This window comes from Heterocephalus glaber, unplaced genomic scaffold, assembly GCF_053883595.1.
Source record: "Heterocephalus glaber isolate CG9 unplaced genomic scaffold, H.glaber_assembly_v1.0 deba00001663, whole genome shotgun sequence".
NCBI lineage: Eukaryota > Metazoa > Chordata > Mammalia > Rodentia > Bathyergidae > Heterocephalus > Heterocephalus glaber.
Window position 1 is genome coordinate 254,976 of NW_028258404.1, and position 27,703 is coordinate 282,678.

The 27,703-nt window shown below is 37.2% G+C and overlaps 1 protein-coding gene across 9 annotated transcripts in view; it reads right to left on the bottom strand.

Moving 5' to 3' along the window:
- LOC147822299 (uncharacterized) overlaps positions 1-27,703 on the bottom strand; it is a 390,614-nt gene that overhangs the window by 253,812 nt on the left and 109,099 nt on the right. The window contains exon 3 of one of the 9 annotated variants that reach the window (XM_087197287.1): positions 1-10,487. This exon is cut by the window's left edge and continues 45,754 nt beyond it. The exons of 7 other annotated variants lie outside the window; for them this stretch is intronic. In XM_087197287.1, the coding sequence (XP_087053413.1) occupies positions 10,402-10,487 (86 nt within the window). In that variant the 3' untranslated portion in view covers positions 1-10,401. Of the gene's footprint in view, positions 10,488-11,667; positions 19,618-27,703 lie in introns of those variants that run through there. One more of the 9 variants, XM_087197289.1, reaches the window with a different exon arrangement.

Genomic DNA, 27,703 nt, shown 5'->3' on the forward strand with positions numbered 1-27,703 from the left:
GTCTTGAAGATGTCAACTTCTCCTGTGAAATATAGATAGACATGTATGTCTCAGTTCTTGAGAGGATCAAGTCTGGTTAGCACTCAAACTTTTGCAGACTTGAATCTTGGTGGGAGCTTTGGATGTAGCCTCTCAGACTAATAACTACAGCAACTACACCTTCTAGCATTACCAAGGCAAGCTTAGCTGTCCTATTGTAGCCTCATGAGCTACTTTCTCCCTACCCTGATTCACCTATGAGGAGTTTGTTTTTACTACATCTATTAGAACAACTCCTCTTCCATCCAAAAGCTTTTAAATCAGAAATTATGGGATTATTAAAAAATTTCAATCTTTATTTATTTTTAATCCCCACAAAAGATTATGAAGATGCTAAGGTAAAGGCCTACTAACATAACCTTCAAGTGTTCTTGAAATTCTAACATTCCAGTGTATACTAACTGAATAAATCAAGTCAGTAAGTATTACAAAAAGTAAATCATGAATGTAAATTGAGAGCCAGCATAGAGCAAGAATAACATACCAAAGAATCATTAAAACAATAATTTAAAAGTATACTTTAGACTAGTGCATATAATGGAAATGTAATAAAAACCACAAAGTGAGCCTTATATGTAATTTCTAATTTTCAGGTAGTCACATTAATGAAAACAGAAAGAGATAAATTTAATATTTATAGTGTATTTTATTTAACACAATATATCAAAAATATAATCATTTCAACAAGGAATCTACAAAAATTATCAAAGAAACATTTTACATTCGATTTGGATTTGAGTCAGCAACAAACCCAGGGCTCAATAGCCCCATGTAACCTATGGCTACTACACTAGACAGCACAGTAACAGACCATAATACATATATGACTAGCCATAAATACAGTACAGGATATTATTCCTTTCATAAAACTGGAAAACACTACACTTAAATAATTTCTCATATCTCTATGACAACATCATGGATTGATTGTCATATGAAGTAATATAGGCAATGATTGCTTCTAAGGGCTACTGGGCAGGGTTATTTTGCCTTTAATGTGAAGCAATTTATAATATTAGTGCAAAAATATTGTGGATACTTTAAGTGAAGTTTTAAAAAAATAATGTCCATATAAGTATGAACTGTGTGCATGGTGTGTGTGTGTGTGTGTGTGTGTGAGTGTAAAATCATGCACTGCTTAAAAATGGATAATTTCTGAGAAATGAGTCATTAAAGAAGTCTGTCACTATGTGAACATCATAGAGTACACATACCCATATTAATATATCTACAACATCACTAAGTATTATAATCTTATGGGAGCACTACTGTGGGTGTGGTCCTTCATTGATCAAACATTTTGTTATGGGATGCATCATTGTTTATATCAAAGTGGGGTTTATGTATTGTACAAATCATTATGTACACTCATGAATATATTAACTAACTCCACACGTCAGGTTATGCAATTGAGGATGCATCGCATAGAGCTGAGCTATTTTTGCACTACACAAAGACGCCCTCCCAACCGGGGACTTGGGGGCTGGAGGACAGTTCTCACTCTGCTTACCAAGAGTGCAGAGTGCCTGACACTCCTCTATATCATCAGAGGGACCTCTTTTTTCTAATATAGCAAAACAGTACCACATATTCTAATGTCTGTCCCAAGTCTTGAAGAACAGGGAGTTTTATTAGAATTTATTCATTTGGTTAGAAGTAGTTCACTGATCTGGCCCATTCTCCACAGCTTCTAACACAAAATCATCTCTTTTTTACTAATTCTCAACAATGTAACACTCTACAGTGGCAGCCAAGTACTTCCCACATCCAAAGTACTTTCTATGAAAATATTAACTGCAGGCTGATATCAACTCTCTGATAAATCAGTGTTAGATTTCCTAACTGCCCTCAAACTCAAGCTTGCTGTTTATGTGTCTGTTTTTCAAACTATAACCTTATTTCAGAACAGCCTTCAGCCTTCTCTATCTAAAATAACTACTTCCTATACCTCAGTTACTTTCTGTCAATTTACCCTATTTTTCCAATGGCTTTAGCACTATCTTAAATTACCTTCTTCATATTTGTTTACTTCTTTAAAATTGGGAACCAGGAGTAGTATATACACAATGAGGAAAAGCACTTTGTTTGTTATTCACTGCTTTATTCCTACTGCAGAAATCTAGGCACCTTATAAGTACATTTTAAAATAACCACCTGAAGAAATATTTCAGAGTCCTTAATCTCAAAATACCTGCTCTCAAATACTACCTGAGCGAGGTAGGAAGAAAAAATACTGTAAATGATGCATGGCTGGTTTGGGAAATTGCAAAAGAAATACAGCTGATGAATATACCTGCTTTGGTGGAAGAAGAGGGAAGAATTCATTTCCGGGCTACAAGATAATACTACAAATAGCTCAGCATTTACAAAAGGCTTTTCATTTAAGAACTGGTTAAATACCTAGGCTGAACTCCTTGGCTATGATGACCTGAAATTCTGTCAGAATGCCTAACAAGCAAATGGCATAACTGGACAATAGAGAGCAGTTTACTAAAAATGCTATTTTCAAATATGGAGTAATGTTTAAGGTAACCAGTAAAGATGGTCCCCAACTGAAGTAGGTTCAACTTAATGATTTCTTTGATTTTAAGATGATACAAAGGCCATACACATTCAGTAGAAAATCATACCTCAAATACTGAATTTTGAGTGTTTCCTAGCCTAAAAGATAAGAGGATAATATTATGTCACATCAGGCACAAAATACAACTTCTAGTCAGCACAAGATCACAGGGAGAAACAACTGACACTCTGTAGTGTACTCAGTTACCACTTTTTGGATAGATATACAATGTCACATGAATTTACACATTACTGTAAACTAGATTGTGTGTTTGATTTTTTTGCCCAACTATAGGCTTATGTAAGTGTTCTGGACATTTAAATTAGGCTAGATTAAGCTATGAGGTTTGGTATGTTAAGTATATTAAGTGCATTTTCAACTTATGATATGTTCAATATGTAACGGTTTTATCAGGACATATCCCCACTATAAATTAAGGAGCATATATACTTCCATACCCTGAAATGAGCAAAGCAGTTGTCACCCCTGAACCCGAGAAGGAATGAGGCCCAAAACCCTGTAAAGACAGCTGTAGAGAGAAGGATGAATGATTGGAGTTGTGTCTCTATCCAATGGATACAATCAAATCATTGTGACCAGATAGGGAGGGAGACAGTGGATAAATTCTCTGACCTCATACTTTTCCCCCCAACAGGGACTCCAACTATTTGAGTAAACTAGAGGTTGTCAGTGTTCCTGAGGCCAGGCCGCTAGGGTACAGAGCAGGATGGGAGGAGTCCAGGGTGGATCTAAAAGGTCCCAGCAAGCCCTGGGAAACACAGCATGAAAGAGAGCTTTGCTTTATACTATGTCATGTGTGAATCTTAGGTTTAAACCATCATTTGAATCAAATGAAAAATGGTTGCTGCCACATTCAAAAGGCAATTTTATATGCTTAATAAATTTCCCATAATACAACAAAAGCTAATTTCATAGTATTATAAAATCATTTAAATGAAGAAGCAAAACATTTAAATGAAGAACTAAAGAAATGTGATCCAGGAATGCAAGAGTTTTTTTTTTTTCTTTTCTTATACTGTATTAAGTTGATAAAGAGACAGTTATATAATATTTAACAATCGATAGTAGGAAATAAGCCTCTCTTCTTTTGAGTTGTGGGTATCAGGTATTGTATCCCAGCAATGGTGAAAATGACAAAAACAGGCAAATAGTCTGCTCCACACGTGCCCCCTATTGCCCTCTGGCAGCACCATCAAGAGCCCACAGCAATGGATTTGCCCCATCTTAGCCTGAAAACTCCAAACCATGAGCCAAAATAAACCTTTGCTCTTTATTTTACAAAATCGACAGTATAAACTTTAGACCAATGCTTCCAAACTGTGTCAAAATCAGATGAAGATTATTTTAAAACTAAGTTCCTGGATCCACCCAACTCTATCATCCACTGACTTTGATTCATCAGGGGAGGAGCATATAAATTTATGAAGCAAAGATTTTGGAACTAATGGTTTAAATTTTACCTTTCAAATGTTAAATATATTTCTTTTATGAGTTTTATTTTTGCATGTTTTTTTGTGCAATTTTAAGTACCCATCCGAGAACATTATTCAAATTTGGTTTTTTTAAATTTTATTGGTACATTTTAGGTATACAATATAATAACATTCTTCATTGGACATTTGCGCTTTTACATAATCACTCTTGGTTTTAATTTTTTCGCCCTCACCCTGCGCTCCCTTCAACCCCTCCATCCCTCCCTATTTACAAAGACATTGTTTCCATTTTTTCATTTTCTCATAATTTTTCCTTTCTCTTCTTTCCTTTCCCATACTCCTCCCACTTCCCCTTCCCCTTTGCTCCATTTCTTGCTATTTCACATTACCTATTATATGTTTTAGTCCTTATTTACACTTTCAGCTCCTCACACTAGAGAAACTATTCAGTATTTTCCCGTGTGTCCTATTTATTTCACTTAAGAATGTCGCTGCAATGTGCATCCATTTAGCTATAAATGTCTCTAATTTCTCATTTTTTATGGCTGAGTAGTACTCCATTTTATAAAAAAAAATATGCTTAATCCAGTCTCCAGTTGATGGGCATTTGGGCTGTTTCCAAGTTTTAGCTATTACAAACTGTGCTGCCATGAACATGTGTGCACATATATCACTATGGTATGATTCTTTTAATTCTTTGGTGAATATACCCAGCAGGGGAATAGCTGGGTCAAGTGGGACTTCGACTCCTAGTTCTTTGAGGTATCTCCATACTGATTTCCACAGTGGCTGCACCAATCTACACTCCCACCAGCAGTGGAGCAGGGTTCCACTTTGCCCGCAGCCCTGCCAACATTTGTTATTGGTTGATTTCTTGATACTAGTCATTCTTTCTTGGGTGAGGTGGAATGTCGGCATTGTTTTCATTTGCATCTCTTGAATGACCAGTGATGTTGAACATTTAAAAAATATGTTTCTTTGCTATTTCTACTTCTTTGTCTGGGTAATGTCTGTTCATTTCAGATGCCCATTTTTGGATTATGTCTTTAAATTTGGGAGGTCTGATTTTTTTAAGTTCTTTATAGATTTGAGATAGTAGACCTTCGTCTGAGGGACAGCTGGTGAAAATTTTTTCCCACGTTGTGGGTTGTCTCTTCACACTGTTGGTGGTTTCTCTTTCTGTGCAGAAGCTTTTTAATAAGAAGAGATCCCACTTGTTGATTGTTTGTGCTAGTTCACAGGCAATGGAGGTTTTGTTTATAAAATCTTTTCCTACACCAATGTCTTCAAGAGTTCTTCCTAAACTCTCTTCCAGCTAGTTCAGTGTTTCTGTTTTAATGTTTAGATCTTTATTCCATTTCAATTTTACATTAGTGCGTGGTAAGAAATATAGGTCTAGTTTTAGTCTTTGGCAAGTTGAAGCCCAATTTTTCCAGCACCATTTATGAAAGAGGCTATCTTTCCTCCAGTGAGGGTATTAGGCTCCTTTGTCAAAGATGAGGTGGCTGAGTGTGTCTGGAGTTGTTTCTGCAACTTCTAATCGGTTCCACTAGTCCTCAGGTCGTTTCTTTGCCAGTACCATGCTGTTTTTATCACAGTAGCTTTGTAGTATAGTTTCAAGTTGGGGGTTCTGATACCACCACCCCCCCCGCCATGTCTCTGTTGCCTAGAATTGCTTTTGCTATTCTGGGTCTCTTCTTATTCCAAATGAATTTTTGGATTGTCTTCTGAAGGTCCATGAAATATGCTGCTGGAATGTCAATTGGGATTGCATTGAATCTATATAACAGTTTTGGAAGTATGGTCATTTTCACTATGTTGATCCTTCCTACCCAGGAGCAAGGGATGTTTTTCTATTTTCTGATACTGTCTTCAATCTCTCTTTTCAGAGTGCTTTAGTTTTCAGAGAAGAGGTCTTTGATTTCTTTCGTTAGGATGATTCCTAGGTATTTCAGTATTTTGGATGCTATTTTGAAAGGAATTGTTTCCCTATTTCTCTCTAATTGAATCTGTTGTTCATGTAGAGGAAAGCCATTGATTTTGTGTGTTGACCTTGTATCCAGCTACTTTTCTGAATTTGGTTATTAAGTCTAGAAGACTTTTGGTGGAGTTCTTGGGGTCTTCTACATAGAGTGTCATGTCATCTGCAAATAATAACAATTTGACTTCTTCATTTCCTATTTTTATTCCTTTTATTTCTTTGTCTTGTCTAGTTGCCAGGGCTATTGTTTCCAAAACTAGACTGAACAGGAGTGGTGATACTAGACATCGTTGTCTTGTTTCTGATTTTAGTGTGAAAAATTTCAGTTTTTGACCATTTAGTATGAAATATTGGCTGTTGGTTTTTCATAGACGGCTTTTATCATATTGAGGTGGAGACCGTCTATTCCAAATTTTGTAGGGTTTTTATCATAAATGCCTGTTGGATTTTGTCAAATGCTTTTTCTGCATCTATTGAGATGATCATATGGTTTTTGTCCTTGGCTCTATTGATACAGTGTATTACTTTGATTGATTTGTATATCTTGAACCATCCTTGCATCCCTGGGATAAATCTCACTTTTTCAGGGTGTATGACCTTCTTGATGATCTTCTGCATTCTATTTGCCCCTATCTTATTAAGGATTTTTGCATCTATGTTAATTAGTGAGATTGGTCTATAGTTCTCTTTTTTGGTTGGGTCTTTCTCTGCTTTGGGGATCAAGGTGATGCTTGCTTCCAGGAATGAATTCATGAGCATTGCTTCCCTTGCAATTTCATTGAAGAATTTAAACAGTAGTGGCAGTAGTTCCTCTCTAAATGTCTTGTAGAAGTCATTAGTGAAGCCATCAGAACCCAGGCTTTTCTTTGTTAGTAAGTTTTTAATTACGTTTTCAATTTCATTGATTGATATTGGGTTGTTTAGAATGTTTAGGTCATCTTCGTTCAACTTTGGTAATTCATACGTATCTAGGAATCTCTCTATTTCTTCTGTATTTTCCATCTTGTTGGGATATAGCTTCTCAAAGTAGTTATTGATGATCTTCTGGATTTCTGCTGGGTCTGTTGTCATTTCACCCTTTTCATTCCTAATTGCATGGATTTGGGCCATTTCTTTCCCTTTTCTGATAAGGTTGACTAAGGGTTTGTCAATTTTGTTTATTCTTTTGAAGAACCAACTGTTTGCTTCCTTGATTTTTTGTATCATTCTCTTATTCTGCATTGCATTGATTTCTGCTTGATCTTTATAATTTCCTCCCTTGTATGAGCTTTGGGTTTGTCCTCTTCTTTTTCTAGAAGCTTGAGGTTGAGCATCAGGTTGTTTAATTGGGCTCACTGTGTTTTCCTAATATGTGAATTCACTGCTATGAATTTCCCTCGTAAGACTGCTTTCATTGTGCCACATAGACTCTGATATGTTTTACTGTCAATTGAAGGAAATGTCTGATTTCTTCTTTAATTTCCTCTGTGACCCATTGGTTATTTAGAAGTGTATTGTTCACTTTCCATGTATTTATGAAATTTTTCTGGTTTCTTTTGCTATTTATCTCCAATTTCATCACAGTATGGTCTGATAATATACAGGGGATAAATCCAATTCCTTTGGACTTACCTAAATATGTTCTATGAGCGAGTAAGTGGTCTATGTTGGAGAATGACCCATGTGCAGGTGAAAAGAATGTGTATTCTGATTTTGTGGGGTGGAGCACTCTGTAAACATCTGATAAATTCATTTGTTCAAGAATTTGATTGAGTTCTAGTATCTTGTTGCTTTTTTTGTCTAGTTCATCTATCTATTTGTGACAGTGGAGTACTGAGGTCCCCCACTACTATTATATTAGTGCTTATATAGTTTGTCATGTCCATTAGTCTTTGTTTTATATTGTTGGGCACACTAGTGTTTATTTCCTAGATATATATGATTGTCATCTCTTCCTCTTGGATTTTTCCCTTTACAAGGATGTAGTATCCTTCTTTGCCTCTCTTAATCATTGTTGGTTTGAAATCCATTTGTTCTGTAAAGAGGATAGCTACTACTGCTTTTTTTCAGGTTCCTGTCACATGGGGTATTGTTTTCCACCTTTTAATTTTCAGTCTATGAGTTTCTTTTTGAATTAAGTGTGTTTCTTGTAGGCAGCATATAGTTGGATCTTGCTTATTGACCCACTCCTCCAGTCTATTTCTTTTGATTGGTGAGTTGAGACCATTAATATTGATGGTTATAACTGATATGTATTGACTTTTCATTGTCATGACTTTTTCTTTTTTTTGGATTCTCCCCATTGGCATTTAATTTCTTGTTGCTTCCAGTGGATTCATTCTGCTGGGCTTCCTGGGGTTGTGTTCCTCATTGTCTCTTCCTAGGATTTTTAAAAAAATGTTTGAAGTGCTGGTTTGGTATTCATGAAGTTGCTAAGGCACTCTTTGTCATGAAAGTATCTTATTTCTCCATCAGTTTGGAAAGATAGTTTTGCAGGGTACATCAGTTTGGGTTGGAGGCTATTTTCCTTTAGGGCTTGGAATACGTTATCCCAAGCTGTTCTTGCCTTGAGGGTTTGCACTGAGAAGTCTGCTGTGATTCTGATGGGCTTTCTTTTGTATGTGATTTGTTTCATTTCTCTAACTGCTTGTAGAACTTTGTTCTTTTGTTGGGTTTCTGGAATCTTAACAATTATATGCCTACATGTATATATATTTTTAATCCAGGCTAGCTGGAGTCCTGTATGCCTCACTTATCTGCATGTCAAGTTTTTTTCCCCTGCTTGGGAAGTTTTCTGCCATCACTTCTGTGAACAATTTTTTTAGGTCATCTGCAATCTCTCCTGTTTCTTCATTGACTCCAGTCAGTCTTATGTTATTCTTCTTTGCAGTGTCTAGCAGCTGCTGGATTGATTTCTCTTGGTCCCTTACAATTTTAAAGCAATTTTTCTTTTCCCACTCACTAATTGCAATCTTGTCTTCTATATCTGAAATTCTGTCATCACATTGGCTCATTTTGCTGCATAGACTTTCAAGGGAGTTTTTAATCTCCTGGAAATCTGTTTGCATCTGTTTTATGGATTCCATTTGTTTCCTATGTTGGGGTTCCATCATGTTCCTCAGCTCCTCTATGTTTTATCTATGTCCTCTCTGGATTTATTAATCATGTCTTGCATTATAGTACAATCTCTGCTGTTATGTGTGAAATTATTTCTGATTTCATTTTTTCCAGATTCTCTTTTGTTGCTAGTTCAGGGAGTCCAGGTGGTTGAGTATCAGAGTGTTCCATCTCATTTACCTTTGGGGTTGCTGTAGGTGATCTGCAAGTCTGATTCTGAGGCTTGTTTACATGTCTTCTCATTTCTACATGGGGGGTGGGGTTCGGGGGGGTGCTGCTGGTGCCCATGTGGCTCACCTCCTCTGTGCTGGGAGTGGTGGTAGGTTCACCCAGAAGCCTCCTACTGGAAGCTGTGGCATGTTGACATGGAAGCCTCCTCTGTGCTGGGATCAGTGGTAGGGATGGCCCAGAAGCCTCCTATTCTGCACTGGGAGCCATGGCACATTGACCCAGAGGCCTCCTACTCTGTACTGGGAGCTGTGGCATGACAACCCAGAAGCCTCCTCTGTGCTGGGATCAGTGGTAGGATGGCCCAGAAGCCTCCTATTCTGCACTGGGAGCCATGGCACATTGACCCAGAGGCCTCCTACTCTGTACTGGGAGCTGTGGCATGTCAACCCGGAAGCCTCCTCTGTGCTGGGATCAGTGGTAGGATGGCCCAGAAGCCTCCTATTCTGCACTAGGAGCCATGGCACATTGACCCAGAGGCCTCCTACTCTGTACTGGGAGCTGTGGCATGTCAACCCGGAAGCCTCCTCTGTGCTGGGAGCAGTCGTAGGTTGGCCTAGAAGCCTCCTACTCTGCACTGGGAGCTGTGGCACATTGACTTGGAAACCTCCTCTGTGCTGGAAGTGGTGGTAGGTTGGCCTGGAAGCCTCGTACTCTGCACTGGGAGCTGTGGCACGTAGACCTGGAAGCCTCTGTGCTGGGATGTTATTCAAATTTGTTGAACCATTAATAAATATAAACATTTTATAAAATACTTCTCATTGTGAGCATAATTGAGATTTTTTTCAATATATCACTTTATTAAGAAATAATTACATACATTAAGACAAAAACAAACTGCATGTCAAAATGTGTCTATTTTATTTGAGATAGAAAAAATTTTCCTTTATGTATCTTATAAATCTGAGTGGCTTATAATGGGAATGAAATTAAATTGTTACTAGGCTTTTTAACAGCAGTGCTTTATGTCCTATTAAAATGGAATAACATATTCAGATTACTCAAGGAAAGAAAATGAAGCTAAGGATTTGTATAATTTTTTATTCTGATGTGAAAGCCACTAACATTCTGTTATTGACATATAAAAATTCAGGAACTATGTTTCCACGAGCTTGTCCACACAAATCTATAAGAGAACAAATTTAAAGAAATCAAAATGACTAGAGGGACATTAATTGGCGATGAGCATTAAATGTAGTTATCTTTATAACTAAGACCAAATAAAGATGAAAAGGGAAGTTTAAAGAGAAAAGACTAAGTAGTATGTTATGGCTAAGGTAGAGCAAATATAACTATTTTTATACAAAAATAATTTTATGAGGTATTTTCATAATCATTTTGATATGAGCATCCAATATGTTAACTCAAAGTACTATTCCCACTAAAAGATACTAGCATTCTTGGATAAATGCCTGACCCTAGGTTTAGGAAAGGAATATGCAAGATAATATCCAAAACATTGTGTGATATCATATTACAAGGAAGCTATCAAATGCTACCAGACTCTTATCTAAGTATTCAGAAGTCATCTAAAGAGATTCCCACTTGAAAAACTTAAGATAATTTGGGTGTCAATAAAAAATAACAGGAAATGGGCAAGTAGGTTTTTTGCAAAAGGGAAGGGGATAAAGAGATGGAGGGAAGGGATAGGGAGAGGAAGAGAAAGGGATGAGAAAAAGAATTAATATGTGTTATGTACATGTGCTAACTCTCTACAATGTAGGTAAAAATCATGGACTGCACCACATAATAAAAATTAGTTGCACTGGCTTGAAGAACATTAATATTGATCAATTTATAATGTTTTTTTAAAGAAACTCATCTTATTTTATTTCCCCATCAATTCTGATAGATAGTTTGGCAGGATGCCTCAGTCTAGTTTGGAGGTTGTTTTCTTTTAGGGCTTGAAATACCTCACTTCAGGCTCTTCTTGACTTGAGGGTTTGTGTTGAAAAGTCTGCTATAATTCTGATGGGCTTTCCTTTGTATGTGATTTGTTGCTTTTCTCTAACTGCTTGTAGTATTCTGTTCTTCTGTTGGGTTTCTGTGATCTTAATTATTATATGTCCAGGTGTAGATTTTTTTTATCATGGCTGGTTGGAGTCCTATATGCCACACTTATCTGCATGTCAAATTCTTTCCCTCTGTTTGGGAAGTTTTCTGTCATTAATTTGGTGAACAGATTTTTTATGTCATTTGTACTTTCTCCTGCTTTCTCCTGGATTCCTATCAGTCTTATATTATTCTTCTTTGTGTCATATGGAAGCTATTGGATCGATTTCTCGTGGTCCCTTACTATTTTTAAGAGATCTCTCTCTCTCTCTTTTTTTTTTTTTTTTTGCTTAATTCTTTCATTGGCACATTTTAGGTATAAAATACATTTACATTTATGATTGGGTGCTTGCACCTGTATATGATGTATCTTGGTTCTTATTTTTTCCCCATTACCTGTGAGCCCATCACCCCTCCACCCTTCCCTATGTACATAGACTTTGCTTCTATTTTTTTTTTCTTTTCTCGTAATTTTTCCTTTCCCTTCTTTCCTTTCCCCTTCCCCTCCCACTCCCCCTACCCCTTTGGACCCTTTCTTCCTAATTCAAATTATCAATTATTCATTTTAATCATTTTAATCCTTATTTACACTTTCAGTTTCTCACACCAGAGAAACTATGTGATATTTACACATGTGTGTATTTCACTTAAGAGTATGGCCTCAATATGCATCCATTTAGCCATAAATGTCTCTAGTTTCTCATTCTTTATGGCTGAGTAGTACTCCATGTTATTAAAAAACACATCTTCTTTATCCAGTTTCCAGCTGATGGGCACTTGGGCTGTTTCCAAGCTTTAGCTATTACAAACTGTGCCACCATAAACATGGGTGCACATGTATCACTGTGGTACGATTCTTTTAATTCTTTTGGGAAGATACCCAGCAGGGGAATAACTGGGTCAAATGGGACCTCTAGCCCTAGTTCTTTGAGGTATCTCCATACTGATTTCCACAGTGGTTGCACCAGTCTGCACTCCCACCAACAATGGAGAAGGGTTCCTTTCTCCTCACACACCTGGAAGCATTTGATATTGGTTGATTTCTTGATAGCAGATATTCTTTCTGGGGTGAGGTGGAATCTCAGTAATGTTTTCATCTGCAAGACAGATCTCTCTTTTCATGGTCACTGACTGCAATCCTGTCTTCTATATCTGAAATTCTGTCTACACATTGGCTCATTCTGCTGTGATTGCTTTCAATAGAGTTTTTAATCTTCTGGATATCTGCTTGATTCTGTTTCACACATTCCATTTCTTTCCTATGTTGGGCATTCATGGTTTCCATTTCTTTCTTATGGTGAGCATTCATGGCTTCCAGCATGGTCCTGAACTCATCTATTTTTTTTTTTTATCTGTTTCTGCTCTAGAGTCTCTAATCACGTCTTTCATTCTGCTCACCATGTCCATAGTTATCTTGGAAATTATTTGTTTTGAATTTTTCTACAGCCTCATTCATCTGTTTTGTTACTTTCTGTGCTATCAGCTCAGAGTGTCCAGGTGATTCATTATCAGATTTTTCCACCTTATTTCCCCCAGAATTTGCCTTTGGTGAGCTGGAAGTCTGGGTTCGTGCCTTGCTTAGGTGTCTTCTCATTTCTATTTTTGTTGTTGGTAATGTTTTTGTTTTTTTTTCTGGGTTGATACTTCAATATTGCTTATTGTAATATCTTTGTCGCTTGTATTTAGAACCCTTACAATATGATTATTTCTCAGAGATGTCTTCCAGATATAGCTGGTCTTTAGATTTCTTTCTTAAATTCATTTTATTGGTACATTTGAGGTATACAGTATAATGACATTCATCATTGGAATTTTGCACCTTTACATAATCCCTCTTGGTTCTTACTTTTTCCCCATTCCCTTGCCCTCCCTTCAACCCCTCCATCCTCCCTATTTACAAAGACTTTGTTTCCATTTTTTCATTTTCTCATATTCATTCCATTCCCTTCTTTTCTTTCCCCTACCCCTCCCACTTTCCCTTCCCTTTGCCCCTTTTCTTCCTATTTCACATTATCTCTTATACCTTTTAGTCCTTAGTTACACTTTCAGTTTCTCACACTAGAGAAACTATGTGATATTCACGTGTGTGTCCTTTTTATTTCACTTAAGAGTATCACCTCAATGTGCATCCATTTACCTAGAAATGTCTCTAATTTCTCATTTTTTATGGCTGAGTAGTACTCCATTTTATTAAAAAAACATTTTCTTTATCCAGTTGATGGGCTATTGGGTTGCTTCCAAGTTTTAGCTATTACAAACTGTGTTGCAATGAATATGCACATATTTCACTGTGGTATGATTCTTTTAATTCTTCAGGGAAGATACCCAGCAAGGGAATAGGTGGGTCAAATGGGGCTTCTAGTCCTAGCTCTTTGAGGTATCTCCATACTGATTTCCACAGTGCTTGCACCAGTCTACACTCCCACCAGCAGTGGTGCAGGGTTCCTCTTTCCCCACAGCGCCCCCAGCACTTGTTATTGGTTGATTTCCTGATAGCAGCCATTGTTTCTGGGGTGAGATGGAATCTCAGTGTTGTTTTTATTTGCATCTCTCAAATGACCAGTGATGTTGAACATTTTTCCATATGTTTATTTGCTATTTCTACTTCTTTGTCTGAGACATGTCTGTTCATTTCAGACACCCATTTTTGGATTGGGTCTTTAAATTTGGGAGGTCTGATCTTTTGAAGTTCTTTATAGATTCGAGATAGTAGACCTTTTTCTGAGGAAAAGCAGGTGAAGATTTTTTCCCACATTGTAGACTGTCTCTTCACACTATTGGTGGTTTCTCTTGTTGTGCAGAAGCTTTTTAATAAGAAGAGATCCCACTTGTTGATTGTTTGTGCTAGTTCACGGGCAACTGAGGTTTTGTTCATAAAATCTTTTCCTACACCAATGTCTTCAAGAGTTCTACTTGACCTCTGTTTCAGCTGGTTCAGCATTTCTTTTTTAATATCTAAATAATATAATATTAATAATTAATATTAATATTCTGTTTTAATATCTAATATCTAAATATCTTTAATCCATTTCAATTTGAGTTTAGTGCATGGTGAGAGATATAGGTCTAGTTTTAATCTTGGGCAAGATGAAATCCAATTTTTCCAGCATCATTTATTAAAGAGGCTATCTTTTCTCCAGTGAGGGTGCTTGGCTCCTTTGTCAAAGATGATGAGGTGACTGAGTATGTCTGGAGTTGTTTCTGCCTCTTCTAATCTATTCCACTGATGCTCAGGTCTGTTTCTTTGCCTGTACCAAGCTGTTTTTTTCACAGTAGCTTGTAGTATAGTTTCAATTTGGGGGTTGTGATACCCCCTGCCATGTCTCTGTTGCCTAGAATTGCTCTTGCTATTCTAGGTCTCTTCTTGTTCTAAATGAATTTTTGGATTGTTTTCTCAAGGTCTGTGAAATATGCTGAAGGTTTTAATTGTCCAATGACTCTTAGGCAATCTCGTTTTCAGTATACCAGGAAGGACAACTGATTAGATCAATCACAACAGCTTAGTCCGAATGATACAATCAGCAGCAACAATAGCATCAAGTACAGCTTGGAAAATGACAATTTCTGGTAGTTATTAATCTATCAGCCATGGGGTGGAGGATAGAGGGTGTTGTTGGCACTGCACAGCTCACCTCTTCGGTGCTGGGGGCTCTGCTCCTCAGTGCTCAGGGGTGGTGCTACAGTGGCCCGAGTGGCTCACCTCCTTGGCACTGGGGGGCTCTCAAGAAAGTCATCTTAGAACAAGTGTGATAAAGATAGCCACAAATTCTTTGCCCTTTGTCCCACTGAGAGGTGAAATCTGTTTCATTTCCTTGATATGGACTAATCTGATTTTGCTTGAACAAGAGAATAAGGAAGTTAACATTCTGAAATGTTCAAGAACTAAGTCATAATAAACCTTGTATCCTCCATCTGGTTCTTTTAGTATGCTCTTTTTGGAAATTCTAGGCTGCCTTTATAAAACAGTTCTTGTTGATAATCCCTGCTAAGTCCAGCTTTCCAGCCATATTCACGAAGTCATCACACATGCAAGTAAACTCATCTCTCAGAGCAGCTCCCTACAGCTGAATACCAACAAGTGACCACAGCTGAGGCCACATGGCACAAATCACCAGGGTGAGCTCTGCCCAAATTTCTGACCTGCAGGATCATGTGATACAGTCAAATTTTTTTCTTGACCTAAATCCCTGTACTTTAGAATACAGAGTAAATTATTGTACACTAAGTAGAAAACTCAAACAAAATTTTATACCCAGAAATAGAGGTCTGCAGTAATGAAAACCTGAAAATTTAGCACTGGCTTGGGACTGGATGGTGGCCAGAAGCTGGAGGAGCCTTAAGAAAACTGGTAGTGACAGGTGAAGAGCTCTGGGAAGGCTTGGTGAAAGACATGAGGAAAATGCTAATAGAGGTTGAGAAAAAGGAGGATCTTACATAGACGTGGAAAGTTTCACAGGACTGTGGCCTTCAGTAATTTGGAAAATAGAAGAAAAATTAACTGTAAAAAGAATTGTTCAGGTTCTTAGCAGAACTTAAAGAAAATTAAAAGATCTAGGACTTTCTACATGTAAATAAAATTGTTTATCATTATCAGTCTCTCTCAGCAAAATATTCTCAAACTTATAAATCACTTTAGGGCAAAGATCAAATCTGCATCCTGACAAGCAAAGCATATAAAGATTAAAGATCTAGAGAAAAGATTTTAAGTGGTGCTCTAAACTCCTTTGGTGAGAACTTCAAAACAAAATAAGAACATACCCAGTAGACTGTCTAAGAATCATATAGGGATAACTTCTGGACATCTCCACTAGAAAAATGGGCCTCCAACAATCTCAGAGATGTGCCCTTTTATCTAGATAATAGGTTTCTAGGAATTTTTGTCATTGGTCCATAGCACCCGGGCATTCAGCTCAAGATTGAAAAGGCAAGTTTTTGGAATAAAATATAGATATGGGTTTTACATATTATAATTTGATATATGGGAAGCCCTTCAAAATTGTTACAGAAATTATAACAGTTTAAACTAAAAGTCAAAATGACAACTTAAAAGGAAAAGAGGGATTTGCCTGCCAAACTTGTACAGGTAGGAAACTGACTGTGGAGGTTATTTCCCATGGGAAGAAAACAAAGGCCCAAAGGGCAAAACCAAGAGTCATGGAGAAATAGGAAATGAGCCCAAATCAAGTAACTGGTGACATCTGCCCAGGTGGAATTCAGAATTGCCACAAACCTTGCTGGCTATGTGCCCTCTGTTTTACCCTTTTGTGGTGGCAGTGCCTACTGTGGCTATCTTATGTTTTTGTCACCACTGTATGTTAGACGTATCTGGGAGAGGGAGAAGAGATGATAGATAAATTTGTCTCTAATTTACAGGCCTTCAGAGTGAAAAGAATTGTGCTGGGAAATGGGACACCTGAGAAATCAGACACAAGAGATTTCATTCACATCTGGAACTGATTCAAATAATGAGTATTAGACTTCAAGTAGATGCTATAATGAGATGAGACCTTGGGGGTGATTGGGAAGAAGCTGACTGTACAAGTATTTGATAGGGATGTAAATACTTTGTGACAGGAAGCAGCCTGAAGCAGATTATATGTGGCCACAAATCTTCACTACTCCACCCAAGAAAAGATGGAGAATTATTTCCTTTCCCTCACATCTAAGCTGGATTTAGCGGTTTGAGCTACCAGAGAATGCAGCAGAAGTGGCATCTTGCAACTTCTTGGGACTTGGAAGCCTTGCATTTTCACCTGTGCCTTTTCAAACATTCTTCTTGGTAGGGGTGAGCTGCCATTCATGAAAGTCTAACTTCCCTGAGAACTCTACACGGGAAAGGCAAGGGATAGGCTCTGTGGGTGACCCTAGCTAACTAAGCCTTGTCTTTCAATCATCCCCATGAAGGTACCAGACATGTGAATGACTGTCCAGAATTGTAAACTGGAGATAAAGATTCCTATCTTACTCTGTTCTTCAAAATGTTAGCTGACAGCTCAAATGAAGTCACTATGAAATGTTATAAGTATTAAAATTTCTAAAATAATAAGCTCAATCTCTGTACATCCATAAAATGACATAAACATACACACATGCTTTGAGTCTATGAAATGACTCACACCCTTTCCCACTGGGTCCACACGTGATGGGCCCACCACAGTTCTCTTCCTTAAGTTCTGGCCACCCTGCTGTGCACTGACCTCCAACTACATGCAGCCTTGGAGTCTGCAGCCAAGTCAACACTGAAAGATAATTTATTTTCACATAAGAAGGACAAGCATTCATTCATATCCATCACACCTTTGCAAACCATCAGGTTTTTCTTTCTCTCACACAAACTTCCGAAAATCTTTATCTGGACATGGTACTGATTTTAACCCTGGATCCATGAAGATTAAGAACAATTCAAAATAGTCTCATCCCCTTCCTAGAAGCATTAAATAAATTAACACAAACTGAAAATTGGAGTTTATTTTAACTTTATGTTTTAAAAAGTCATTTTAGATAAGACTCCACAAACTTTTAACTATTTTTAATTTGAGATTTAATGTAAATATTCTTTCTTTACATTTTTTGCATTATATGTACAGGAATGCAGTACCATTTTCTTCCACTTAGATTTAGAACTTTCAAGTATGTGTATTAGGGGTGCAATAACCTCTTAGTCATGGGATCCCTAACTATTTTTAGCTTTTTCAGTCTTAACATTCCTGTTCCTAGCTCCTTTAAGAAAAAAAAATTCTTTGTTTTGCTTTCATCTGTGATAAAATGATAGCTGGAACCTAAAGCAGTGTTCCAGGTGGGTCTTGAATTTCTTATCTTTTATACAGCCCCCACCTCTGGCCATCAACTTGATAATACATTTAAATCAGAAATGTTTAGTAAGTTGAGCTACAAAAAAGGTAAATTGTTTTCAACAGTTATTTTTTTTTTTCTAGCTCCCTTTGAATATCCTCAGCCAAAATGATACTGGATCTCAAAATTTTGTGAAATTCTTCCAGTTAAATCCACAGACATTCAACAACAGTAAGATAAAATATAGCAATCATTTAAAAATAAAATGTTTACAATATTGGCTGATTCTACTGATATTTATGTACAATTGGCAGTAAACCAAACATATTCTCACTGATGAATTACAATGATGTCACTTTTTATTTTGTTTTGTTAACTTCAGATTTCATACATATTAAAGTTTTCCTGTGGTAACAGATTTTATTCTTGTATGTACAGCTCTATCTTGTCAATGCATGCCTTCTTTTGGTATTTTGCAGAGAACACTAACATCTTAACAAGTTAATATGTAGAACACTAATACTCACACTCATTGCCTAGATGAACCTGCAGCTCAACGGTGTCCAGAATGGTTTACATTTTTACTTTGGGCAGTTTTTTACCCACAATGATCACATCTATGCAATTTTGAATTTTGAATGTGTTCATGAACTCGTATAACCAGCCCTTTCACAGGCTCAAAAAGAAAATCTCAGTCTATTCATCCAAAACTTTCAAAATTTTATTGAGTAATTTGAAAAATGAATGAAGCATATCAATAGCAAATTGTTGCCTATATTTTCTAAAATATGCATACAATTCAATCAAATCTGTTGAAATCAATTAAGCAAATATTTATTGAATTCCAGGCATTCAGCGATGACAACACAGTCTATAGTACCTAACAAAGCCTTTGTAGTATCTCTTCTACCATTAGGAGGATCCTCTTTTTGGTAGAGTTTAAATTGGTAGAGACACAGCTCATTCACAACTATATACACAATTGTTACAGCAATACTTCCAATAGTAATATTTGTTTTATACCACTTCTAGCAATATGAAATAATGAAAGAATCTCAGTATTTCTTTTGGGTCAGGCATTCAGATATAATAATCAATTATTCTATAAAATTTATTTTTTCTCTATGGATTTTAATGTTTTTGGCTGTTTGATGAAGTGACTGAACCAGATGATGCGTAGGGCCTCTTCAAGTTTTAGGGTACATGAATTCTGTTCTGTTACTGGTAGAGAAAGGAGCATTATCCATTCTAAAAAGCTGGTGTTCTTAGAGGCATTGTTACAATATCGGAAATACAGAGTGAATTTTAGGACTTCAGGGTTGAAGGCAGTACCAAGATATGTGGGGTGTCCTGTAACATCCGTGGTCACGTTTTGTAGAAGTTGATAGTTGGTCTGGGACACCAGTCCTTTTCTACCTCAAGAAATGGAAAATTGACATCATTCACTGGTCTATTCTTTAGAGAACTTCCCAGCCTTACAATCTTGGATCAGAGGAACATGAGTGGAGTCTGAATTGGTGGCAACCCCTTCCTACTTCCCCAAATTTTTCCCCCAAAAGATCTGAACATCTACATGGAGCCTTCCAAGACGTCACCTGGTAAGAGTTCCTTCCTTCTTGGCCACTATTCTAACTTGAATCATCCATGACTGCAATCCATACTATATATTATTTAAGCATCTTTCCATATATTACACCATATGTTTCTTTAGGGATAATGATTGGGTCCTATTTACTTTCATATAAGCTCAAGTAATTAGTCTATGGTTATCCTCAGCTAGACAGTAGCAGAACAAAAATATAAATTCAAAGATTCTGGCTGCAGAGTCAATACCATGATATGCTGACCTCCAGATTATTCTCCATCCTTCTCTTACAGCACATATTGTTTCTAACCAGGGCATGCAGATGATATAGTGAGTTACATGAAGTAGGGTCAGGTTTTTTTAAAAAATAGCTTTAATTCCCCGTGGGAGTAGTGAACTGAAAAACAGCAGCAGCAGCACAAAAACATGAGGAACAGATTTTTGAGTGTTTACTGTCAAGAGAAAATGTCCACAAAAGTACACCTGCAAACACTGTCTTCTATAGTGAAAATGTTCATAGAACTAACAAGCGTAAACAGGAACTTGTATGGATACCATCTGGCATCTGGGATGTCGTCTTTCAAATACATCACCCCAGGGTATGGTTATCAACTAGTCTAGAACATCCAGGAAGGGACACTGGAAGAGTGGGTACAGGCAAAAACTGAGAAGCATCAAGCAGCAGTTCTAGACCCAAACCTAGAGACAAAATCTAGTTAGGTCTACCCCAAAGGTCACAAGTTCAAGAGCTGTTAAGGAAATCAGGTGGTTAGCTAATACGACTACAGGACATCACATTTTTTTAAAGTATGAAGACTAGGGTAAAATAAGAATTTTATTTCTCAAGTATTTCTGTTATGAACTGAATGTCTGTGTCCTCTTATGATTCATATGTTGAAATTCTAACCCCCAGGTACTGGAAGAATGGGAGTCTTTGGGAGATAATTTAGGTAAGAAGAATAGAACCCTTGTGATTAGGATTAGTGCCCTTATAAAAGAGACCCCAGAGAACATTCTAGTCTTCTTTCTGAAAAAGAGCCCTCACCAGAACATGAACACACTGGCATTCTGATCTCAGATTTCCATCTTCTAGAATGTTAAGAAACAAATTCTATTGTTTATAAACCACTAGGTCTGTGGTACTTTGTTATACTAGACACTCTACTCTTAAAAATACTTATAACAATATAAACACAAGAGAAGTAAGGCAGGGTGGAAATGACTGTGAACTAAAAGTAGAAGCTGAAATACCTGCCTACATGCTAGTTGGAAAATCTTTCAGCTTCTCATGGGAACTCAGAAGTTTAGATTTTAATGCAAAATCTTCCAAAAATTTTAAAATGTGAGTGATTGATTCAATTTCAAAAATACAATGCAAATAAAGCCTAGATATGCCAAACAAAATATAACTGCAGGTCAGATTTGGCCCATGGCTCATGCTTGCAAACTTGGAATACAGGCCCCAAGCTCCTTAACATTTAGAAGTTGGGAAACCACTACATGTGCAAACATAGTTACTTGTGGTCAGAAATAAAAACAAGAGAGTAGAATTCAGGAAGCTAGACAAGATGGAGAGAAGCAAAAGCATCCTGGAGGTAAAAGCAGGAGAGAGCTGAGAAGTCAGGAAGTTCAGTGGGTTAAGATAATGGTACCAAAAATTCAAACCACAGAGAACAGCCTGAGCCAGGAGATTTGTTTGCCCAAGAGAGCTGCCCTTCCCACTTCTTGCTATAAACTGAAGCTGGTAGTGGGTAGTGGCTATCCAGGAACCATTATTCTTATAAGGAAGTGAATGCAGGTGGTGGGAAGAGAAACCCTTCTTCCTGCAAGTGTGCTCTGATCCTTGCTGGGTCATGGACAATAGAGCAGGGATTCCAGGGAGAGTCTTGGGGTCAGGATCCCTGAACTTTGCATTCTAAATAAGAAGCACACCTCTGAGACTAGGAGGTTAAGTCCTCCTATATTTCAGAGCCTCCCCTATCTGCCAGGGCTCAGTGTTCCAGGAATAAAGCACATTTTGCTATGACACAAAAAACAGCAACTAGTCCCAGGCAACAACATTCAGGCTGATTCTTCAAATGTCAGTTTGCACAATCTGCTCTCTTTCTTGTAGACCACCCAGTTTTCTTATAATGACTCTACATTGTCTCATTTATTTTCTTCATGGCAGCAGAGGTCCCAATTTCCTTAGTTAATTTTCATTCTCTCCCTTATGCAACTGCTGATTTATTTGCAATTCCCTAGTTCTCTATTAGTCAGCCCAGAGGTGATTTCTTATCCCCCTCTCTAATCAACTATGGAATATGGTGGAATTGATAAACTTCTACTTTTCTACCCTGTTTAGAGTAAAATGAGGGAAAGTGAAAAAATTAATCAAGTACAAAGAGGTTACAAGGGAAAAGTAACAAAGAAGGCAGATGCCACACACAGATAGTTCATAGTGTCCTTTTAACTGAGTATTGTGAAAGAAATGGATGAGAAAACAATTTTAATGAATTTACTCTATCATTTGGTACAGCCCACATTATTGCATTATTGTAATGAAAAACACATCAGAATATGTCTAGACATATGACATACTCCTGGTAGAGAGTTCCCCGCACTTCAAAAAATTGTGGTTCAATTTCCTTCTGGGAAACACTCCAATGGCAACATTTCAGGTTCTTGAAAGGCTCTTCAGAATGACCGCCTAAGGGGAGGCCACCTCCAAAAGTAGAGTTAATACACCAGGGTACCATAGGATTGGCAGAGCTTTCCATGGGAAAATGGTCAAAACAGCCTGGCCACCCTGTACAAACCCCACGTACAATAAGCCACTGATAGGTTCTGCTATGTGCAGAATAGCTGTGACAGTCTAAATAAAACACGGAAAAGAACCTGTAAACAGAACAGAAGTAATAAAATACTTTGTTTTGGTGATTCTTTCATTTTAACTACATATGGATTAAACAAATCCAATTGGTATAACTTTCACCAATGTGTTGATTTAAACCAAATTCTATAGGCATTGGAAGTCAGCAAAGGAAAATGACACCACATCCCCACGGTACTTTACCTATTATAGGGTAAATGATGCTACGCCTGTGTTCACACAGAAGAGCCATGAAAAGAATAAATCCTAAACTGCAGTCATTATGCTTAGATTGTAATTCTGGCTATGCCATTTACAGACTCCAATCTCGAAATGCCCAGCAAACCGCATTTCTTTCCTCAGATGTTTGCAAAACAAAGACCTTCTATTAAGCTCAGTTCCTAGAATGCTCAGATTTTTACATGAGGGGCAGGATGAGCTGAAGATTTGGGAGGTAGACAGATGCTTATTCTTTTTTTTTTTTTGGTACCAGGGATCGAACTCAGATCCTTGTGCTTGCAAGGCAGGCAGCGGCAGATGCTTACTCTTTGTATTCAACAGGTCAATAAATACTTTTTGAGTGCATCACCAGAAACAAAACTAGATTAGTATTGCGCCTAGGAATTTGCCCTCAATGCAACAGCTAACTAAGAAAAATTGGCCTTGTCCTAAGGAGAAGCTTATGTGCTGCTAGGCTCAAAAGTCACAACAGTGGCCCATAACAATCAGATGTTAGAAGCAGAATGCAGCCCAAAGTTTTTTCCTGAAACTATTTCTACCGTGTCATTGAACTTCACTGTGCTGGTTTTTATGTACTAATTTGACTAGGTTAAATAATACTTAGAGAACTAGTAAAGTGTTATTTCTGTGTGGTTGTGAAGGTGTTTCTAGAGGAGTCTGGTGTTTGAGTCTGTGGACTGTGTGGGGAAGATCAGCCCTCAAAAGGGATAGGTGCCATCTAATTGCCTGGAGAGTTGGATAAAACTAAGTCAGGAGAAAAGATTCTCTCCTTTCCTATCTCTGGGTCTGTCCCTCCCTCCCTCTCTCCTGCCTTTGGACAGCAGAACTCCAGCTTCTCCAGCATTTGACCTCTGAGACTACACCAGTGGAACCCCAGGTTCAGAGATCTTTATCCTTAGACTAACAGTCACACTTGCAGCTCCCTGGTACTACAGCTTTTAGATGTGATCTGAGCCATGGTATGACATCCAGGGCCTCCAGCAGACAGCCTGACATTGGCCTTTCTCAGCCTTTATACTTGTGTGAAGCAATTCTCCTAATAAATCCTCTTTCATACATCTCTAATACACGCTTATGTAGATATTCTAGCTGTTCTAGTTCTAGAGTTGGTTCAACTCTGCCTTATCTCTGCATCCACCTTTCTAGCCAAGATCGCTTAACAACTGTGAACTGCCAATTCCCAAACATTCCAAATTTGCTTCTCTTTGGATGGGAAACAGACTGTATCCCTTGAGGAACTCACAGTAATTCTATCATCATGTATATCACCATCACCAACACCCCACTCAATGAATCAAGCTATTTGTGTCACCTGCTCTGAATACTGTACTAGTCATTCTTTCCCTTAGCCTACATCAACTCCAGGTTTACAAAAAAGCCCTGCCCACAAATAATTATTAGTTGTGTATGTGACTGACACTGTACTAAACCCTAAGACCCTAGAACATAAACACAAAATATATCAGTTCTCAAAGACTACAGTCCTACAGGAAATTAGATATGCATTCACTCATTCATTCATTTGATATAACATCTAATAGTATATTAGAGTTAGCCACTATAATAGGCCCTGGGGATACAAAAATGAGTCTGTTTGTTCTTGCTCTCAAAGAACTTGTAGTCAATTTAGATGAGACAAGCAGGAACACAAAACAACCACACAATAAAGCAATACTTATGTTATGAACAACTAGAGTAAGAGAACAATGCATTGTACCATGGAAGAAGGATTTGTTCTAAGAAGTCTTTATGAGGGGGATGATATTTTAACTGAAATTTGAAAGCTAAAGAGATATTTATGAGGCAGAACAGGCAGAGGAAAACACTGCATGTACTGATTATAGTATAGGGAAATATCATAGCCTACATGATTCAGACCAACCTACCCACTGAAAACAGTATTAGATGGAGTACAAGAACATCTTTTTAAAAATATTTTTTAAATTACAAGAAAATATGGAATAAACAGGCTAAAATTCACATGAAGGAAGAGGTCTGAGAAGTGTAATGAGTTTGGGAGATGCTTTTGTTTTAGGACATTTGTCAATTAGAAAATTTTGAGGTTTCATTTGTAGATCTGTCAGGGTAAGCAGAAACAGAAATCAAAGCTCAGGTCCTGTAAGACAGAGAGACAAAAGATCTTCTTTCATTGTATCCTCAGAGGGCTACAACCTTAAAGAAAGGGAGAATTAGAAATGACTCCAACTGTTATGGCTTTTATCTAGATGTCCCCTCAAAAGCCTCATGTGGTCATAGGTGGGGAGTTTCGAGAATGACTGGATTAAAGTGTGTGATACTGGGATTAAAGATGCGGTGCAGGGATTAAGGGTGCCCAACCCTGGGTGTAGATGGCATCATCCAAAAGGCAGGTAGCCTGGAAAGGATAACAGGGACAGAAAGAAAGCAGGCCTGCCTGTCACTTGCTTCTTGCTACCTTCTTCCTGTCCTGCCATGCTATGAACTGCCACTATGAACCGCTTCTCCTCTGTGATGCCCCTCTGCCATGCCACCCTGCTTTGGAGCCAGCCAATTATGAGTTGAAATCTCTATCATTTGTGAGCCAAACTAAACCTTTCCTCCCTTAACCTTGGGTGTTGGGTATTTTGTCTCAGCAATGGAAAAAGTAACTAAGACACCATCCCATTCCCATCCATGCCACTGTAAGGAAATATGTCTATTGCTGAGCAAATTAAGAGGGAAAGTCCCTGAGAAACTACGAGGTAGCCCTTGAGCAAATCTTCAGATCAAATTTACATCACTTTAAAAAAGGTACTATGACAAGAACAGCAAGAACAATAATACGTAGAAACAGACACTCAAAAACATAGATAATGAATCATTAGAGATCCATTATATAGCAATTATTCATACTATATTTGCAGATATAGAAGAAAAAGGAGGATGAAATTGAAAAAAAAAAAAATGTCTCCCAGACAATTTGAAAAGAATTGAACAAGTCTTTCAATTGAAAACTAAAACTAATTTAAAATGAATGGGCCTCTCAACAATTGTAGTAAAGATTGAAACAGGCAAGAATCATCAATGAATGTTAACTCTAAGGAAAGATTTTTACAAAGGGAAGGATGTTTGTATGACCTTAAAGTGTTACTCCAAAAACTACTAATTAGTTCCAGGAGAGGATAAGATATAAGGATACTGTGAAGAAATTAGATAACTGACCAATCTAAATTAATATTATCACGTAAGAAAGATACAGTATTGCTAATGAGTCGTCCTGTGAAGAATGAAACATCAGAAAAACACCCAATTTAGGAATATTCTATTTTTTAAAAGACAAAAGTAGGGGCTCTTGTCTTCACAAATGTAGACATCATAAAGGACAAATGAAGATTGAAGAAATATTCCAGGTTAAAAGAGGTTTTAAAAACATGATAACTGAATACAATCCTTGACTCTACACTGGACATAGTACTGGAATGAACTAAAATGTTATAAAGAACATCACTAAGTCAACTGAAAAATGGAATAAATCAGTGGATTACATAAAAGCCTGGTAGAAGTACATATTGAATTTAAATTTACCATGTGAAAATATATTAATATTTACAACTGCATTATATATTTTGTTATATGTTATTCTCCAGAAATAAATACTGAGGGACTTAAGAGTAAAGGCCCATGATTTTTGTAACTTACTGACAAATGATTCATTTAAAATTTTACATATCAAAATTTTACATATCAACATATATATATATATATATATATATATATATCCTACAAAATTATATATAGAAAGTAAACTGTAAAGCATCTGGAGTAAAGTATTGATAATAAGTGTATCTGGATAAAACATTTAAGAGTGTTATACTTTTTTTTTGGATCTTAGTTTTAAGTGTTAAATGTTTGAAGATATTTCTAAATAAAACATTTTTTAAAGAAGACTTCAGTGGGTGGATTCAACAGCAATCTAGAGCAAGATGAGGGGAAAACAGTGCACTATAAAATAGGGAAAAGAAATTATTCAGGGCATAGTACAGTGACCAAAAAGTGGAAATATGAAAAAGAGACTAGAAAACATGGGATAATAAGGAAGCATTAATACATATTCAACTAGGGTTCCAGAGAAAGAGAAAAATAATGGGATAGGAACAGAGATAAAGTCTGAGGAAAAGACTAACAATTCTTTTAGAATTATTAGAAAGACTCTAATCAAAAATTCATGAATCACATTAAATCTTGAGTAGGCAAATTAAATAAAATGAACTGTAGACACATCATAGCAAAACTGCACTATACCAAAAGACAAAGTGAAAGCAGGCAGAGGAAAAAAGGTCACATTACTTCCTAAAGGGCAGTGACAGCCGACTTTACCAAAGCAACAATGAAAGCAAAAAGATGGTGGAATTACTTCTCCAATATCCTGAGAGAAAATAATTGCCAACCTAATATTGTATAGTCAGAAAAAGTACCTTTATTACAAAGATGTTTTCAGGCAAATAAAGAGATATTTCTACCACCAGACTTGAATGGATAAATTTCAACAAGATATACTTCAAGCTGAAAAGTGACCCCAGGTGGAAGATCTGAGATGCAAGAAAGAATAACAAACAATAAGCACTAAATAAATGAGAGGAACACCATGAAGAAAAAGATGGGGAGGTAGAAAGGAGTTTAATGGTACAGAGAATTGCCAGCAGTTGGATGTCCGCTGGTGAAGCAGGGAAGTAGTCTCTCAACTTGATCAAATATAAAACCTATCAGAGGGCCCAGGGATGTAGCTCAGTGGCACCGCACCTGCCTCACAAGCACAAGGTCCTAAGTTCGATCCCCAATACAAAAAAAAAACTATCAGAAAAAA